The 20,842-nt window shown below is 40.9% G+C and overlaps 1 protein-coding gene across 1 annotated transcript in view; it reads left to right on the top strand.

The window, feature by feature from the left end:
* The window catches only part of ADCY2 (adenylate cyclase 2), an 812,163-nt gene that overhangs the window by 734,575 nt on the left and 56,746 nt on the right, over positions 1-20,842 (top strand). Inside the window, exons 19-20 of the mRNA XM_030205406.1 lie at positions 11,263-11,347; positions 16,850-17,008. Of these exons, the coding sequence (XP_030061266.1) occupies positions 11,263-11,347; positions 16,850-17,008 (244 nt within the window). The remainder of the gene's footprint in view (positions 1-11,262; positions 11,348-16,849; positions 17,009-20,842) is intronic.

The following is a 20,842-nucleotide window of genomic DNA, read 5'->3' as shown; positions in this document are numbered from 1 at the left end:
GCTGAAACTGGGGGCTGAAGGAGGGTAGGTGTGATAAGGGGGCTAGTACTGGGACTGGGGGCTGAAAGGCAGCAGGGGCTGAAATTGTGGGGACTGGGGGCTGAAAAGGAGACAAGGAGAAGTGGCTGGGGCTGAAGCTCAGGACTGGTGACAGAAAAGGGGTGGGGTTGAAACTGGGGGCTAAAAAGGGGACAGGGAGAAGTGGCTGGGGGCTAAAGCTCGGGACTGGTGGGAGAAAAGGACTGGGGCTGAAACTGGGGACTGGTGGGATAGTGGGGCTGGAACTAGGGGCTGGAAAAAAGGGGCAGAGAGGGGACAGATCCTGGATGGAAGGGGGAGTGAGAGGGAGGGCAGACCCTAGATGGATGGGAGAGGGAGGGCAAATGGTGGATTGAGCGGACAGAGAGAAAGGGCAGACAGTGGATGGAAGCGATAGAAAGGGCAGAGAGTGAATGGAAGGGGGAGAGAGAGAGGGCAGACAGGGGCAGATGGTGGATGGAAGGGGCAGAGATAGAGGGCAGATGTAGATGGGAGAGAGGGCAGACATTGGATGGAGGGGACAGCAGAGAGGGCAGACACTGGATGGCAGAGAGAGAAGAAAGACAGATGCTGGATGGAAGGAAGACAGTAAAAAGAAGATGAGGAAAGCAGAAACCAGAGACAACAAACTGTAAATAAAATATATATTTTTATTTTTTTTGCTTTAGGATAAAGTAGTATTGTAGCTGTGTTAATGTTTATAATAGAACATGTAAACAAGATAATCTTTTTATTGGACTAATTTTAATACATTTTGGCTAACTTTCGGAGAACAAAACCCCCTTCCTCAGGTCCGGATAGGATATTGTAACAACACTATACTGTATTGACCTGAGGAAGGATGTTTTGGCCTCTGAAAGCTAAATGTATTAGTCCAATAAAATGGTATTATTTTATTTTCTATATTTGTTTTATTTCTATTTGTTAATTTGTAAAGTGGTGATTGGTACTTGTTAGTTTTTTCAAATTTACATCTGCTGTCTTTATGTTTTGCACAGTACTAGGGGACATTTTCTGTTTCTGTGGTGTTGCATTGTATGCAGAGTCTGGCATCTTGGGGGTTCAGTTTAATTTTTGTCTAAATAGAAAGTTTATTATTGCTTATTCTATAGTGGATTAGGGTGTATCTTTGTTTGTGAAAAAGACATGGTTTTCGGTTGGCATTGACTGTGCAAGATGGACAATCTGTGTTATTCTGCCTGGTTTTGTTTTACAGTAGGTGAATTGATGTTCTAGTGCTCACTGTAGTGTTTAAGATGCTTTCCTTTTCCTTGTGTGACTTGTAGAAATTACTGCTTATGGTATGCTAGAATTGCTCTATAGGTCCTGAGTGTTTTGTATTCTCGGCATGCCTAGTACTAGATTTTGGAGGGGGGGGGTGTTAAAAAATGACCGGCCCCGGGTGTCAACTACCCTAGGTACGCCACTGTTTCCTCCTCCTCTCTTGCAAGGAGGCAGAATAGTCTTGAAATATTTTAACTAGCTCTAGTTCATATTGCAGCGTGTCTCATTTTTTGTCTGTAGCCTTGTAAAATGTCCACTTTATGTAAGTAATTATGAAGTTTGACTAACACCACCCAAGGCCTCTGTCTCCCTTCTTGCTGGCAGCCAATTCGGTGTGCACGCTCGAGCCACAGAGGCCCTGCGCTTTCAGTTAGGGCAAATTCAGCTGATAACCAATGCTCCAGAACTGCAAAGACCATTCAGCCACTTGCTCCGGAAATCCAACAGTACACAAATTTACTTCTAGGGAGCAATTTTCTAAATCATCAATTTTTTCCGCTTGTTCCTGGAGTTGCTTTTTGAGCACCACTAGCCTCAGGGTAGTCCCTGCACTGGTGACCTTCAGCGAGGACACACAGGTTTCCAATTCTCTGGTACACTGGTTGGTATCCACCAGCAAGGTTTTGATGTTTGCCGTTTGTCCTGAGAACTTTGCAAGACGGAGCTTCACAGCTATCGTCACCACCTCTGTCACTTATGAAAGCTGCTGCGCCATGAACACGGAGCCAGTCACAAGCATGGCATCCGCCATTTTACCTTCTGCTGAATGTGCTTTTTCTTTCTCTGTCCATAGGCTTTCAGGTTAGGAAAGCTGGTGGTCAAAGCAGCTTTAAGAGGGATACTTCAGGCAGAATTAGTGCAATTGAGACGTAGAATCCCCAAAGAGGCAGAAAGCACATCTTTTTTACTCAATAAATCGTGTGTCTCCTGGAACCCTTTTTAAAAATCAGTGTTACATTGACCACCCTCCAGTCTTCAGGTACTTTGGATGATTTTAATGACAAATTACAGATCACTAACAACAGATCAGCAATTTCAATACCCTAGGGTGCATGCCAGCTGATCCAGGTGATTTACTACTCTTTAATTTGTTGATTTGGTTCAGTATGTCTTCTAGGTTCACTGAGATTTCTTTCAGTCAGCGGCGTAGTGAGGCCGGCTGACACCCTGGGCGGGTCGCCGCTGCCCCCCCCCCCCCGGGGTGCAGCACGGCGCACCCCCCCTCGGCGCATGCAACCCCACCCCCACCCCGGAGTGCATCTTTACCGCTGGCGCTCTGCCCCGCCGAGTGCACGTCGTCTCTGGGAGCTGCGTCGGCTCCGTTGGTTCCCTGCTTTCTCTGCCCCGGAACAGGAAGTAACCTGTTCCGGGGCAGAGTGAGCAGTGCACCAGCGGAGCCGACACCCCCCCAGCGCGTACACCCGGGGCGGACCACCCCACCGCCCCCCCTTCCTACGCCACTGCTTTCAGTTCCTCTGTATCATCACCCTTTGCATCATCACCCTTCTGAAGTACCTTGCTCCTTCTAATGTACCTGAAAAAGTTTGTTGTTCAAAAATCACTATGGGCGCCTTTTACAAAACCGCGGTACTGATTTCTGCTCGGCAAATGCAATGTAGCTCATAGCAATTGAATGGGTTTCATCATATTTACCGCAACGGAAATCAGTACTGCAGCTTTGTAAAAAGAACCCTATGTTTGATATTTGATTTGTGGATGTTCTCAGCAAAATGTCCAAAATCAGAATTAGACGTCATATCAAAAATGCCCCTCTTAATTACCCTGGAGACACCTCTTTAGCACTGTTACCTTGCCTTTGTCTTATTACTATTCTGAGAGAGTCCCCTCTCAATGCTGGCATCTCAGTATCAGCAGTCTCTCCCTCTCTGGGATATCCTTAAGAGATTGCCTGTCCTGCACCTTTAAAGCACAATCAGTAACTTCACACCCAAGACTTTATAAGTCTAAAGAACAGATTTTTATTTATTTATTTGTAGCATTTGTATCCCACATTTTCCCACCTATTTGCAGGCTCAATGTGGCTTACATTATGCCATGATGGCGATCGCCATTTCCGGGTACAGAATATCAAATGGTAATACATTTAGTTGTATACATACATGGTAAAGAGGAATACATTGTGGTATTGCATACAAATGATTTTACATCAAAGTTCATACATACATGGTACAGAGTAGTGGCGTAGGAAGGGGGGTCGGGGGGGCGGTCCGCCCCGGGTGCACGCTGCTGGGGGGTGTCGGCTCCGCGCTGGTGCACTGCCCTCTCTGCCCCGGAACAGGTTACTTCCTGTTCCGGGACAGAGAGAGCAGTGAATCAGCGCGGAGCCGACACACCCCAGCAACGTGCAGTCGGGGCGGATCGGCCCTCCCGCCCGTCCCTCGCCACAGGTATGCGCTCCGGGGGGGGAGGTATGCGCTTCGGGGGAGAAGTGTGCGCCGTGCTGCACCCGGGGGGGGGTGCGCAGCGGCGACTCGCCCCGGGTGTCAGCTCCCCTCGCTACGGCTCTGGTACAGAGTAATGCATTATGGCATTGCATAGAGGTTTCTAAGTGATAAAATGAGTTGTAGCATAAATTAGGTCGTCGACTATAGAGATGTCATCTTCAATTTAGGAAATTTTTGGAAATTTTTGTTTCCGGCTGTCCACTTCAAGGAACCTTTCCACATAATTCCTATGTCTTGCCTTGTTAACAGGAAAGAAAATATTATACATTTCTCACAACTCATTAATTCTAGGGACACATGAGTGCAAAGAGCAAGTTATTCTCTTTTTCCTTTCCCCCACTCAGTCCACTACTACTAGCTTACAGATGGGAAAGACTCTTCACAGCTACTTCTGTCCCAAAGCATTCCCAGAATTGCCAAACCTGTCTAAGAACAAAGCTGACTACAACATGTTTATTTTTTTAAATTCTTTATTTATATGTTTCAAAATAGAAACAAAGGCATTTTCAAACAGATAACACAGAGAAAGAGGAATCAACATCCACACTAATTAAACAAATACATTTTCCAAGCCACATCAAAGGAGCTACATCAGATATATATAAAAAGAAGGAAAAGAAAATAACACCATATTGTATCATAACTTCTTATATATGTATCACTAATTTATAGTTATTTCCATCTACATTCTATCAGATAGGTGGGTCTTATCCAATATAAATCGCTCTAATTTATCAGGACTTAAAAAAAACCAGGAAAATAAACATTGTGTTTAATTAAACGTGCATGGAATTTTTTTTTTTTTAAGGAAGCTCCCATGGCCAACAAGCGCAGTTTTAATTCTAAAAACATCTTCCATTTCACCTGGGTGTCTCTAGCCACATCAGGGAAAACCTGCAATTTCTGCCCACAAAAAAAATCTCATTTTTCTTTCTAAAGTATGCTCTAAATATCATAAATTTATCAGTTTCACAAACTAATATCACCAAGAGTGTCACTCATTCTTTGAACCTTATAATAGTACTAATAGTACTGAGATGCCTATATGCTACCAAACTTATGTTTGAAAAAATATTTTTTTGTTTTTTTTTTAAGTCCTCAGTTCAACGGTGAGGTGGAGCTGTGTATTTTCTCGGCTGCCACCCTTCCTGTCTTCACCGGTTTTCTTTATTATAGTGTTTTGCTACCTTTCAAGTGCTAATTTAGATTTTCTTCAATATGTGTTTTCCTTATATCACATTTACTTCTTTACAATTAATATTGTATAGTTCACTTACCTTTATTTATTTATTTATTTATTTATTGCATTTATATCCCACATTTTCCCACCTCTTTGCAGGCTCAATGTGGCTTACAATACATCATGAGTAGTGGAAATACATAAGAAAATAGACATTTAGTATTGCATAAGGATCTTGGTTACATGATAGTGATAAAGCATGATATTCATATAAAGCAAATATCGTGCTTTTTGGATGAATTTCTACGTCTTGAGGTATTCAAAATACCTTCATATTTAAGAGACATGACAGTTCCTAGTGGATCTTCAGGAAATTTCAACTTTAATTGGGTCACAAGAAGTAAGGCTGGCCACCCTAGATGTGATGTCATTATACACGGTTATTCCACAAAATGCAGCACTGGACATTATACAACAAGTATTGGATAAACGCCCCCGGCCAATTAGAATTGCTACAGGGTTCCTTATGGCCCATTCAAAAGTTTTAGGGATTATACTGGATTCTAAACTGACATATGATAGATCAATTACGGGCATACATAGGTCCTCATTACATCAAAATAATTTCAGAAGTTTAGTGCAGGTGATACTCTTACCCCAGTTGGACTATTGTAACTCTTTGCACAGTAATGCTTTGGTTGAAGCGACTACAATAAGATTGAGTTTTGGTTTGGGTCAATTTGATCATGTTTCACCTATTATGAAAGGTCTTGACTGGTTGTCAGGTCAACAACGTATTAGATTTAAAATAATGTCTGATTTATGAATCCATTTATGGTTCAAATTCAGATAGCAAAGAAGAACTACTTGTAACATCTTCTCAGGGACGAAATCTCTGTTTTTCCAGAACACTGCAACTGGGTTATCCTATCTTAAAACCATGCAACTAAAATCTCTTTATGCAAGCTCTGTGAGGTTTGGAATATACTACCTGTAAAAATTGAACACATACCATCGTATTTGCTTCTTCAAAGATTGTTAAAGACTTATGTGTTTGACAATTAACTGGGTATTCAGGATTTCAGACTATGCAGTTGATTGAATGTATATCCTTCTTTTGTTGAGATCCTCTTGAACTGTAAGCCACTGAGAAATTGGAATATTGTGTGGTATATAAGACAAAAATAGAATAAAATAGAAAGTCACTAATTCATTTGGACTTTGAAAGATGTTTTAATCTCCATGTTGCATAGGTCAGAGAAGGGACATATCCAAATAAGGGCATTCAGAATGTTTTGGGTATTGTAAAATACATTTAAGGATATGTAGAAGTACACATGCATTTTCCAGCACATACAGTGGGAACAGCCATTTTAAAAAATGCAAGAGGGACTTCACTCAGGGTTTTACATGTGTGTGTGTGTGTATACCAATTTTGTATCTTACATGATAAGTTCCAGCAAATATATGTATGAGTGCTGTGTTTCTCAAATTACACAAGGAAAGTGGAGCCAATAAAGGACCTGAGTTCTAAACCTCAATTTTTTGTTTTTTTTAGGTGTTTTTATTGCCATAGAAACAAGCACAATAACCCCCCCTCCCCTCACCTCTCAAACTACCAGATCCAAATAAGTAGGTAGCTCATACTTATGCATGATTCAAAGGAGAAATAAATGCAAATGGGGAGGTTTTTTTAACATATTTATATTTCCCTTGTAAAATGGGAAGTATATGCATATTTTAAAAGTTCATCCCTTTGATATCTTTTCTGTGTACAGTGGATATACGTAGATTTTTCTCTCCCCAACCAAGACTTTGATAATTGAACTTGAAATTGTGATCATCTCAACACTATAATTCTGTAAAAATGCATAATTGGAATGTCACAACAAACTCTAAAATAGAGGGTGAGACGCAAGCTCTTACTAGGTTTGTGCTTGTGAGGCCAATCTTGATCTGGTATCATTGCCTCTGAGGCAGCCCTGTGTCTGAGTGAATCCCTCACATGTTATTGTGAAAATAAACTACTTTTTGGAATATCCCTTTTTCTTGGGTTTGCTCTCTTTTTGCCGGTCTGTCATTTGTGAACCAGTTGCCTTCCTGTTTTCTGGAAAATGCGTAATTGGACATTATAGGTGTAAATATTAAATGTTGTTTTTGTGTTTGTATGTGCCTATTATGATATTTAAAGCAATTCTATAAGCTGATGACTAAATTAAGGTTCAAATAGTGTGCCGAGTTTATAGAATAGCTGACCAAAAATGAGGTGCCAATTTATAGAAAGAACCCAGCCACACTCGTTAAAGGGGTGCTGGGCACAACCGGGCCGACAGCCAGCGAGGGCAGCGATGGGGGGGAGGAGCAGAGGGAGAGGGAGGGCAGGAAAAGATAGGATAGGCAAGCAAAGGGTTAAGAGGAAGAGGGGGAGGGGAGGGGCGGGGAGAGAGGCCAGGTAAAAGAAGTGAAGAGTGGGAGGAGGGTCTTTTTGAATTGGACGGCGGGACGAGAACATTATAGGTGTAAATATTAAATGTTTTTGTGTGTATGTGCCTATTATGATATTAAAAGCAATTCTATAAGCTGATGACTAAATTAAGGTTCAAATAGTGTGCCAAGTTTATAGAATAGCTGACCAAAAATGAGGTGCCAATTTAGAGAATTGCCACCATATTGTTTTGCTTTGTTTTACAGAGGCTCTTTGTTGCTCTCTCACCACCCAGAAGCTGCCACTTTAAATAACTGCCTCGTCTTGCCTAATGGTTAAGCCCACTCTACTCATTTCATTCCTATCTGGACCTCTCCCACCAGGAACTTTGTTAATAACATTTCACCTCTTCAGAAGTAACATAGGCAAAACTGCCATCCACCCTCTTGAACAGTGATACTTCAAAATTCCAGAGTATCTTCTTTGTTGAAAGGAATTTCTGTTCCCAGGGGTAGCAATCCTGCTAAGTCCATAGTTCAGTAGTTATAGTTGTTCCTGACTGTAGGTCTCAGTGATTACAATGGCTGTTATTGAGCTCATTGTTTGCAGTTTAGTTTTCTGCAGCTTGAAGGAAACTTATTTTCTTAACCAGAATGTCAAGAACCAAATGAGAAAAGACAAAAAAAAATGTGCAAGCTTTTCCTTCTGGCCTATTATTTTTTTCAGCCTAAATCCAGCTGTCCAATGTTTCAATCCTACCTATTGGTCAGGGTGAGAATCAACCTTCCCAGGAAATGTACTGAAGCTTTTTCTGAGTCTCTCCAAAATATATTTCAACATGGCTCGCTATCTCTTAGTCATAGAGTTGTATTGCTGTGTGTATCTGTAGTAATAATAAAATGTGATCTTAACTTATAAAAGGAAGTCCAGAATGTTCATGCCCCGCCTTGCATGCAGATGCCTAACTGCTATGTTTCTCCTATAGAAATAAATTGGTCCATTTATGTGGGGAACTTACTCCATCAGAACCCCCAATCTGATCTGGCCATTTTTGAACCAAATGTGTCTTTTCACTAGAATAGATATTTTACTACTACTACTACTACTTATCATTTCTATAGTGCTACTAGACGTACGTAGCACTATACACTGGACATAGACAGTTCCTGCTTGAAAGAGCTTACAATCTAAGTAGGACAGACAAACAGGACAAATAAGAAATAAGGGAATTAAAAAAGGTGGGAATGATAAAAATGAGTGCTGAACAAGTGAGTAAGGGTTAGGAATTAAAAGCGATATCAAAAAATTGGGCTTTTAAACTAGATTTGAAGATAGCCAAAGATGGAGCTTGACATACTGGCTCAGGAAGTCTCTTCCAGGCATATGGTGCAGCAAGATAAAAGGAATGGAATTTGCAGTTAGTGGAAGAGAAGGATGCAGATAAGAGAGATTTACTCAGTGAACGGAGTTCCTGGGGAGGACTGTAGGGAGAGATAAGAGTGGAAAGGTACTGAGGAGCTGCAGAGTGAATGCACTTGTAAGTCAATAAGAGGAGTTTGAACTGTATGCGGAAATGGATAGGGAGCCAATGAAGTGACTTGAGGAGAGGGCTAATATGAGCATAGCGACATTGGCAGAATATAAATCGTGCAACAGAATTTTGTACAGATTGAAGGGGAGAGAGATGGCTTACTGGGAGACCTGTGAGAAGCAAGTTGCAATAGTCTAAGCAAGAGGTGATAAGAGTGTGGATAAGGGTTCTAGTAGTGTGCTCAGAAAGGAAAGGATGAATTTTGGTGATATTATAGAGAAAGAGACAACAGGTTTTAGCAGTCTGTTGAATATGTGCAGAGAAGGAGAGGGAGGAGTCGAAGATGACCCCAAGGTTACGAGTTGATGAGACAGGAAGGATGAGAGTGTTATCCACAGAAATAGAGAATGGGGGAGGAGGAGAGGTTGATTTAGGGGGAAAGATGAGAAGCTCAGTCTTGGTCATGTTTAGTTTCAGATGGCACTGAGACATCCAGGCAGCAATGTCAGACAGGCAGGCTGATACTTTGGCCTGGATTCCTGCTGAGATTTCTGGTGTGGAGAGGTAGATCTGGGAGTCATCAGCGTAAAGATGATACTGAAAACCATGGGATGAGATCAGAGTGCCAAGGGAAGAAGTATAGATGGAGAAAAGAAGAGGTCCCAGGACAGATCCATGAGGTACACCAACTGACAGTGGGATAGAAGTAGAGGAGGATCCACTAGAGTATACACTAAAGGTACGCTGGGAGAGATAAGAAGAAAACCAGGAAAGAATGGAGCCCTGAAATCCAAGTGAGGACAGTGTATCAAGGAATTGGCTGTGATCAACAGTGTCAAAAGCAGCAGATAGATCGAGAAGGATGAGTATAGAATATAGACCTTTGGATCTGGCCAGGAACAGGTCATTGGAGACTTTAGCAAGTGCTGCTTCAGTTAAATGAAGAGGGTGAAAACTAGATTGAAGTGGATCAAGAATAGCTTGGGATGAAAGAAAGTCAAGACAACTGCATTGAACGGCACGTTCAAGTATCTTAGACAGGAAAGGGAGGAGAGAGATGGGACGATAGTTGGAAGGACAGGTAGGGTCCAATGAAAGTTTTTTGAGGAGTGGTGTGACTACGGCATGTTTGAAGGCATCAGGATCAGTTGCAGTGGAAAGTGAAAGATTGAGGATATGACATTAAATGGATGACAGTAGGAGAGATAGTGCTAAGTAGATGGGTGGGAATAGGATCAGAGGAACAGGTAGTTAGTTTTGAGGAGGAAAGAAGATGTGCAGTTTCCTCTTCAGTGATTTCAGACAAGGATGAACAGGAGGTGGGGATATGACATTAAATGGATGACAGTAGGAGAGATAGTGCTAAGTAGATGGGTGGGAATAGGATCAGAGGAACAGGTAGTTAGTTTTGAGGAGGAAAGAAGATGTGCAGTTTCCTCTTCAGTGATTTCAGACAAGGATGAACAGGAGGTGGGGTTGATATAGGGTTGAGAGAATGGACTAAGGGAAGAAGAGGGCTGGCTAAATGAACATTTGTATTTTATAAAAATATATAACTACTGGTGAATAGTACATATATTCAAATGTACATGCACACATTTTACATGATGTGCACTAATGTACAGGTACCCAGGTAAAATGGCTCCATGGGCAAGATAGCTCAGTTTTGGAGAGGCTACACCCTCCTACTGATCCAGCTGAAGAAGGGTCAGATAGAGAAGTTATTTTACATACCTAGCAAAAGGAAGGACTTTGCCAGCATGGTCTGGCAGTGACTTTGTGAGTGGTTCTATAGATGTTAATCTCACTCAAAAGTGGTAAGAACCCACATGGGGATGCAGTCGGGAAAAATAGTGAAAGGGGGGAGGGGGCGCAGAGAGCTCTAAAGGGCATAGATGGAATTTTAGACCCCCAGATGCAGTGTTACTAGGGTACTACAGCAAACTACTGTCATATGTATGTTCAAAGTCTGTACCAGCTCCAATAGTTTATAAATTCTCAAACATAAATGTTTACCAACTCTGAAGAAGGCGTAAGTGGGTGCATGTGCTCTATACATCATGCACATATTTTGTAAAACAAGTGTGTATATTGCAATTCTGCCCCTGCTCCCCCCCAAAAAAAACATGCCCTAGGATTGCCTACATTTCAGCACAGGTATGTGTATATATAGTGATGCAGCTTTATAAAAATTCTTTTCTGCATGTAAAGCAAAAGTGAAAAAAAAAACCTTTATAAAATTACCCTCAAGGAAGTAAAATCAAGAAAGCTAAGATTAAAACAACATTGTTCAAGTTTAATATGTCTCTAAATGTGAACTCTTGATTTTGTTTTTCAGGCCTGGGGTACTGAAGGACCTGAAGACAATGGGTTCAGTATCTCTCTTTATATTCTTTATTACCCTACTGGTTCTGGGTAGACAGGTAGGAAATGAAAAATTTTGTCATCAGCTTTGTCTATGTATTTTTACCAGTGTTCTATGCCTTATGAATGAGTAATGCAGGGTTTCTTGAACATATCCTGGTGACCCTACACAGCCAGTCAGATTCTCAGGATATCCACAGTGCACATATCCTATATGCACAGTCCATAATTTATGTAGGTATATCTCATGCATATGCATTGTGGATATTCTGAAAGCCCAATTGACTGGGATCACCAGGTCAGATTAAGAAAGCCCTAGAATAAAGCATGGCCAACAACTTGTCCGCATGGGCGTAGTTTGACTGTTTCATTTGGGGGGGGGGGGGCAAAGGATGGAGCGGGGCATATTAGCATATTAATTTGTGTATAGATAGATAGATAGATAGATAGATATGCAAATGAATATACTAATATGGAGGAGGAAGGGAGAAAGAGCTGGCTTCTTTGGGAATAACCATAATGAACATGTATGAGATATCTCATACATATTCATTATGGTTATTCCCAAAAAAGCCAGCTCTTTCTCCCTTCCTTCTTTCATCCTTACCCAGCACTCCCTCTTCCTCTCCAGTAGTATTTCCCCACCCCCTTTCCCATACCATGTCACTGTTGACCTTAGAAATGCAAAGGCTCTATATGTAGATCCTTCAAGAGGTAGTGTGTCATGAATTAGGCTCTAAAACCCTTTCTGATGTTTTGGTGCCACCTCAGTAAGGCCAACACACAATCTTTCCACTGCAATATGCTATACACAAACTTATGGAAAAACACACTCATAACCTTACCAAACCATATGAGCACTAATTCCAAGGACAGGATGAGCTACAACCTTATGCGTGGAAAGGCAGCACTGTAATTACACCGGGCTCTAAAACAACAATACACTACCTCGTGAAAAAAAAACAAAAAAGGGATGCAAATACTACACGCTAGCAAAATATTGTACCTTGATCACACATGAAAAACACATGACGCAGGGAACTAGAAATCAAAAAATATGAAGGCAAAATGCTGAACTGGAAAGTTACCTCCAGAAGTCAGACTTGGCATGCAGCAATACTAGAGAAATTGAAACTTACATGCAAAATATCACAGATGCACATTTCCAAAAACTGACATATTCCAATTAATAAATTCTGAATAAAATACTTTTTTCTACCTTTGTAGTCTGAGCATTTAGTTTTTCTATTCGCTTTGGTCCCAGTGTCTTCTGTTTTATGCAGTGTCTTCTTTCCATTTGAGATTTTTTTCACTCACCATGTCCACCATCCTCCTGTGTCCTTATGCGTCCTGTCTACCATCTGTAGCCCTGTCCCTATCCTTCCTCCAGTTTCAGCATCTGCTATCAAAGTGTTCCAATCCAGCCCTTAAATTCAGCAGTTTTCCCTCCATCCATATCCAGCATTTCTCCTCACTCCCCTCTCTTCCATCCATGTGCATCTACTTCCTCTGTCTTCCCTCCCCTCCATCCTTGTCCAACATTTCTACTCTCTTCCCTGCCCTCCACTCCATCCATGTCCAGCATTTCTCCTCTCTTCCCTCCCCTCCATCCATGTGCATCTCCTTCCTGTCTTCCCTCCCCTCCATCCATCCATCCATGTCCAGCAACTCCATTCTCCCCTGCCTTCTCCTCCATCCATCCATATCCAGCAATTCTCCTCTCTCCCCTGCCCCTCCATCCATCCATGTCCAGCAATTCTCCTCTCTCCTCTGCCCTCCTCTCCATCTCCAGCAATTTCTCTTCTCTCCCCATGCCCTCCCCTCCCATCCATGTTCATCAATTTCTCCTCTCTCCCTGTCCCCCTCACCTCAGGCTCTGGACCCCCCCCCCTCCCGCCGAAGTCTGGCTACGCCCTTGATTGACACAGCGTAAGTGAGTGCCTAATTGTCAGTGCATAGATGCCAATTTACACTGGTACTCTGTAATGGAATCTTGGCGCCCTGATGTTCTTATAGAATTTGTGTTCAGCACCCCACATCTAGGTGCCTAACTTGGTCACCAAGTTATAGAAATGCTCCCAAATGTCCTACTCAAATAAGGAAATGGGGAACTCCCAGTAAGAATAATTCTCCTAATAGTGAGCCCACAGCAATCAGTGAATTTAAAGGTACTGACCACCACAAACTGAATCTGACCCAGATACTCAATGCCAGGCTTAATCCGGGCACTGGTATTGAATATTTGGCTCATAGGTGGTATAAGTTAAGGCGTTACTGAGTCAAAATTTAGGGGTTTGTCTAATGGCTGTATTCTGAAATGCTTGAAGGCATTTTTGATTTCAGCCCATTATGCCTGCATAAAGTGCATTACAGTAATCAAATCTCTAAATAAGTCGTGTCTGAATTAAATTGTGCAAGGCTGTTTCATCAAAAAGTGCCTAATAGTATGACTTTGTCGAAGGATGAAAAACCATTTTTTCATAACTGTGGTGATGTGTTCTTGAAAAGATAACAGGTCAATAACAACACCCAGATATGGAATGCCCTTTCCAGATCACTAAGGGCCCTGTTTACTATGTTGTGCTGTAAGTGTGCAAATTTTTTGGAGTGCGCTAAAAATTAACACGCTAATGATAGAGACACCCATTACATTCCTATGGGTGTCTCTAGCATTAGCACGTGCTAATTTTTAGCACACGCTATATAGTTTGTGCGTCTACAGTGCAGCTTAGTAAACAGAGCCCTAAGATTGCAGTCTTCAGTTACAACATTCAAAGCCGACCTTAAAACTTACCTTTTCACAGATGCCTATCAATAATACACTTTCTCTAAAACTGCAGTTCTGATAGGCCGTCAATGTAGAATTTCCCTATCATTTTACCCCTTTCCTATTGAGATTGTAGTTCTATTCTTCTTTTCCTATTGTATCATGTCCTGAGTTATATTACGTCTTTCTTCCCCCCCCCCCCACTTTATTATAGATTGTGAACTGTCTTGATGGTTTCCGGAAGGCGGGGTAGTACATTTTAATAAACTTGATACTTAAAGGAGTCTTGTAAATATAAGTGCAGCCAGTAAAGCAGTAAAAACCCCAAATGTATTTTTTTTTCCATTTTAAGCGGGGGGGGGGGGGGGGGGGGGGGGGGGAATACTAAGGTAGGATTTTACCAGAATTACCTTCTCAATCACTCAAATTGAGCCTTGGCTGAAACTTTATACAAACCTTGTCAGAGGTTCAAAAACCGACAGAAAATTTAGGAATTATACTTGTTTTCTTTTTGCAAGATAAATCTGTAAAGTGCATACTAATATTTATTTGCTAAATACGTGCATAAGTGCTTAGAATAAATATAGTCATGTATGTGTGCACTACACGTGCAAATGCCAAAATTCCACATAAACATAATTCCGTAAATCTATACCAGCTATATGGTAATCTGTATTGTAGAAAAGCATTAGTATCATAGCAATGTTGTTTGAATTGTATGCTTATTAGATATTCTATCACTATTATGCTTACATCTTATTATATCTCTGTTATTTAAATTTCAGTGCTATTAAATGTGTGTATTTTTGATCCTTTTTCATGGTAATCCTATTAGGTTTCAATCTGCAGTTTTCAAGTTTTAATCTTTCATTGTATTTATACTTGTATATTTTGCTATTGTTATGCTGTTAACAGAATTATAAAGCTGATGTTTAACTGTACCTACTATACACTGCCTTGGGTGAATCTCTTCATAAAGGCGGTTAATAAATCCCAATAAATAAATAAATATACATATCTTACATAGTGTATATTTTACCAGTAGGCATACAAATAGGCAGAGTCTGGATGGAGCATGGGCAGGATTCACAATTGCATACATTACTTCTAGAAAACTATTGAGATAGATACAGGGGAAGCCACTGGTTGCCCTGGGATTGGTAGCATGAAATGTTGCTACCATTTGGGTTTCTGCCAGATACTTGTGACCTGGATTGGCCACTGTTGGAAGCAGGATATTGGGCTAGATGGCCTTTAAATCTGTTTGTTCCAGGCTAGCTGAAATTTCATTTACACATGTGTACAATCCATACGTATAAATGCTGTAAGTTATACATGGATATGCCATGCAAAGGTTCTAAAATTATCTCTATAATATTCTAGTTAAAAAATAAAAGGTTTGTGTTTTGAAAAAAGATTCTAATCGTACAAGCTGTGAATTAAAACGTCTGTGGTCCAGAAAGGTGTTATAGAAGATAGAATCCTCCTTTTACACCTTCTTCTTGAAACTATGTTTCTGTATCAGATCTTTGTTTCCATAATAATTTAATAATTTAGAATCCCATATTTCCAGTAGAGTTCACTCCCTCTTATAATGAAACAAATGTAAGTGCTTGTTGTGATGTATGGGGTGTGTGATAGCATTATGATTTGATTTTGCATAGCCTAATTGAGCATACCTCTGCACATTGCCATATCATATGTCAGCTACTGTGCTCCTGTATCTGCTGCTGTCTGTCTCACTTGTTAATTACAATAGAGCATCACTTTGACTTTCATCTAATGTTTGTTCCCAGCTGGAATAGCGTGGACGTAAGATACAGAACTACTTAATGAATGCAGTGAAAAAAGGGATGCTGCAATAATAGCAGCATGTAACAGTATTATAAAATTGCAATCAAAATAGAACTGTCCTAAATATTTGAGGAATGCTAAGCAAACTATTTCCCACTTGCTAACATGTGGTACTGCATTACAGTGTGCTAATGCTGTTAACTTGCATTATTAATAATGCATGTTAACAGCATTAGTACACATAAAATGGGACCTGCGATAAAATAACATGTATTAATCGGCATTAGCATGCGGTATTACAATAGCATAATTAGTACCTCTACCTCTTAGTTGGAACCGGAGGCAATGGAGAGTTTCAGTTGTCATAGATAAAGAAACCTGAGCAAAGAAAAAAGAAAAAGTATAAAATAATGAGTGGAATGGATCGGGTGGATGTGAAGCGACTGTTCACGCTATCCAAAAATACTAGGACTAGAGGGCATGAGTTGAAGCTACAGTGTGGTAAATTTAAAACGAATCGGAGAAAATTTTTCTTCACCCAACGTGTAATTAGACTCTGGAATTCGTTGCCGGAGAACGTGGTACGGGCGGTTAGCTTGACGGAGTTTAAAAAGGGGTTAGATAGATTCCTAAAGGACAAGTCCATAGACCGCTATTAAATGGACTTGGAAAAATTCCGCATTTTTAGGTATAACTTGTCTAGAATGTTTTTACGTTTGGGGAGCGTGCCAGGTGCCCTTGACCTGGATTGGCCACTGTCGGTGACAGGATGCTGGGCTAGATGGACCTTTGGTCTTTCCCAGTATGGCACTACTTATGTACTTATGAAAGCCTCACAATGAGAGTGTTCTGTGTTTCTGATATCATAGATAACTTGAAAGAAACCTGAGTGATGAAAGCCTTACAATGAGAGTGCTCTGTGTTTCTATTGTCTCTTTACTTGGACTCTTCCAGGACAAGATGCCTATCTTTTCTTTACCTCTGTGTCCTCTTGTAACAGAATGAATATTACTGTAGGTTAGACTTCCTATGGAAGAACAAGTTTAAGAAAGAGCGTGAGGAAATTGAGACCATGGAGAATCTGAATCGAGTGTTGCTGGAAAATGTGCTCCCAGCCCATGTAGCTGAACACTTCTTGGCCCGAAATCTGAAGAATGAGGTTAGTCTCTCTTAAATAACTATCTCCTCCTGGTGCTAAATCTGCCAAGCCTTCTCAAGAGTTAATAAAAATGATATATTTAATGTAGGCAAACCACATAGCAATCAGGAAAACATTTACCGTTCCTTTGTTTTTCTCATGTTTCCTGTTTTCATGATTTGTAAGGGAAGTGAAAGAAGTTGGATTTAGCTCACACATTTCTTAGTAGCTCAAGGTATGTCACGTTTAGGTACAGTAGATATTTTCCTGTCCCTGGAGGACTCACAATCCAAGGGGTCAATATTCAGTGGCATTTATCCAGGTAGGAGTTCATACCTGGAGAGGTGCCACTCACCAGGGCCAGCTACTGATTTTCAGCGACACAATATTCTAAATGAGATCTCACCAGAGTCTTATACAGGGACATCACCTCCTTCTTCCTACTGGCCATTCCTTTCCCTATGCAGGAATATTGTACAAGAGCTAGGACAAAATCAGGTGGTAAATTCCATCAACAAAGACCCAACACGGGCCGTGTTTCAATGGCTACAGCTGCCTACATCAGGGGTCATGAATCAACCTATATAAAAATTAAGAAATACAGTATAAATAAATATCCCAATTTGTTACATAGTGCATATCTTGTATCTACTATTGGTAACAGTGAGAGATAGCACATCACAAATTAAATCCGGAAAATCACATTGTGGAAAGTTATATGAATTTATTTGCATTCTGCAGAGGGAAATAAGTATTTGATCCCTCTGGCAAACAAGACCTAATACTTGGTGGCAAAACCCTTGTTGGCAAGCACAGCGGTCAGACGTCTTCTGTAGTTGATGATGAGGTTTGCACACATGTCAGGAGGAATTTTGGTCCCTCCTCTTTGCAGATCATCTCTAAATCATTAAGAGTTCTGGGCTGTCGCTTGGCAACATCGCAGCTTCAGCTCCCTCCATAAGTTTTCAATGGGATTAAGGGTCTGGTGACTGGCTAGGCCACTCCATGACCCTAATGTGCTTCTTCCTGAGCCACTCCTTTGTTGCCTTGGCTGTATGTTTGGGTCATTGTTGTGCTGGAAGACCCAGCCACGACCCAATGTTTAAGGCCCTGGCGGAGGGAAGGAGGTTGTCACTCAGAATTGTACGGTACATGGCCCCATCCATTCTCCCATTGATGCGGTGAAGTAGTCCTGTGCCCTTAGCAGAGAACACCCCCAAAAACATAACATTTCCACCTCCATGCTTGACAGTGGGGACGGTGTTCTTGGGTCATAGGCAGCATTTCTCTTCCTCCAAAACACGGCGAGTTGAGTTCATGCCAAAGAGCTCAATTTTTGTCTCATCTGACCACAGCACCTTCTCCCAATCACTCTCGGCATCATCCAGGTGTTCACTGGCAAACTTCAGACGGGCCGTCACATGTGCCTTCCGGAGCAGGGGGACCTTGCGGGCACTGCAGGATTGCAATCCGTTATGTCGTAATGTGTTACCAATGGTTTTCGTGGTGACAGTGGTCCCAGCTGCCTTGAGATCATTGACAAGTTCCCCCCTTGTAGTTGTAGGCTGATTTCTACCTTCCTCATGATCAAGGATACCCCACGAGGTGAGATTTGCGTGGAGCCCCAGATCTTTGTCGATTGACAGTCATTTTGTACTTCTTCCATTTTCTTACTATGGCACCAACAGTTGTCTCCTTCTCGCCCAGCGTCTTACTGATGGTTTTTGTAGCCCATTCCAGCCTTGTGCAGGTGTATGATCTTGTCCCTGACATCCTTAGACAGCTCCTTGCTCTTGGCCATTTTGTAGAGGTTAGAGTCTGACTGATTCACTGAGTCTGTGGACAGGTGTCTTTCATACAGGTGGCCATTGCCGACAGCTGTCTGTCATGCAGGTAACGAGTTGATTTGGAGCATCTACCTGGTCTGTAGGGGCCAGATCTCTTACTGGTTGGTGGGGGATCAAATACTTATTTCCCTCTGCAGAATGCAAATAAATTCATATACTTTCCACAATGTGATTTTCCGGATTTAATTTGTGATGTGCTATCTCTCACTGTTACCAATAACCTACCCTTCAATTATGGGCTGCTCATGTCTTTGTCAGTGGGCAAACTTACAAAATCAGCAAGGGATCAAATACTTATTTCCCCCACTGTATCTATATCTATCTCTCTCTCTATATATAAAAATGAATAATAAACATGTACTACTGACTCATACATTACTATAAACATAAGCAAAACATATTAAAATATGTTAAAATATTATATCTTGATAAAAAACATTTTATAAATATAAAAACACCATAACATGAGACTGATGAAAAACATATATGAGTATACTCTAGAAAGAATCAGAGAAAAGATCACCCAGAGGCTTAATACTTATAAGCTAAAAAAAAACCATACCTTTACAAAAAGCAGATAAGTACATCTGGTGCAGACAGTAAATAGTAAAAAATCAACTTGTCTACAGATCTATAAAGAGAAAAAACTACTGAAATAAACCTGCAGCAAGTATAGAGATCAAAAACCATCAATTGAAAAATTCATCTTTACCCACAAAAAACATATATATAAAATGTATGTCTAGTGATCATGCTAAAAATGATGACAAGTTAAAACAAACTAAAAAAAAAACATACGTGTCCGGTGAAAATCTGAAATGGACGCCCATCTTGTTTCAATAATACGGGTTTCCTCGCCCCTTCGCCGTGATGTTCTGCGAGGACACCCTCAGGAAAACTTGGGCGCCCCTTTCGATTATGCCCTTCTACGTGTCCTTATAAAACAGGACCTAGATCCAACCCCAATAATGTGCAAATGTACTAGAAGATGAATTTGTGTGCTTATACTCTGTTGGGAGAATTCTGTAATTCAGGCACCTGATATGCATGTATTTCTGTAGAATACCAGCATATATACATATATGTGCAGTTTTGTGCACATATATGCCTATAACATGCATCTAAACACTATTTTATAAATACGCACATATCTTCAGTAGTGCGTACATGTAGTGAGAGTCCAGTCATAGCATTGGTGGGGCATAAAGGTATGCAAGAAACTGATAAAATAGAAGTTATGTGTACATGTCCAGCACTTAGGTACCTCCATTGCACCAGCTGCATAGCTGGTGTAAGAAGTCATGTCTAATTTATAGATGTATTTTGTATATACATGGTTATATTAGTATTCTGCAGAGTAAAATGGTCACCTACTTCTCTTTATAGAATATGCTCCTACTAGATGCCCTAGGGGTGCCAATTTCTAGGTGTCTGGTTATAGAATTGCCCCCTAAGTATGTTTTTAAGTATTTTATAGAGTACATGAGTACATTGCAACTCTTTGCCTGCTCTTCCCTATGCCCCCAGGAGTGCTACAGGTGGCATGCAGAAAGTATGAACCATCTTTTTGGCATGTGCATATATTTCAGGACAATTTTATAAAAGATTTTTAATTTATAAATGCTTTTTTTATATGCAGATAAACCTTCATGAAATTAACATCTAAATTTGCAATCCTAGTGAAAGATGTATTGCACCATCTCCTCTTCCGAGTTGAATAGTGTCCATCTTTCACTCCTGCTTTATAATAAATATTTGTCATTCCTTCTTGTACACTGAAAGTCCAATTCTATAACTGGGCACTTACATGCAAGCGCCAGTTGCATGCATGAATGTACAGAATACTTGCACTTCTGCAGGTAAGTGGCATAGCGTATAAATGCAAGAGGGCGTTTACATGGATGGAGAAAGGAAGGGGCATGAACAGTGCTGTCATTGCCATGTGCTTCTTGGAAAATGCTGTGAGTTATGTGCTCTCTTGCCACATTTTGTCACACCTAATTACATC

The sequence above is a fragment of the Microcaecilia unicolor genome, chromosome 1 (genome assembly GCF_901765095.1).
Source record: "Microcaecilia unicolor chromosome 1, aMicUni1.1, whole genome shotgun sequence".
NCBI lineage: Eukaryota > Metazoa > Chordata > Amphibia > Gymnophiona > Siphonopidae > Microcaecilia > Microcaecilia unicolor.
Note: the sequence above shows the minus strand (reverse complement) of the source record. Positions and strands in the feature narration are given on the sequence as shown.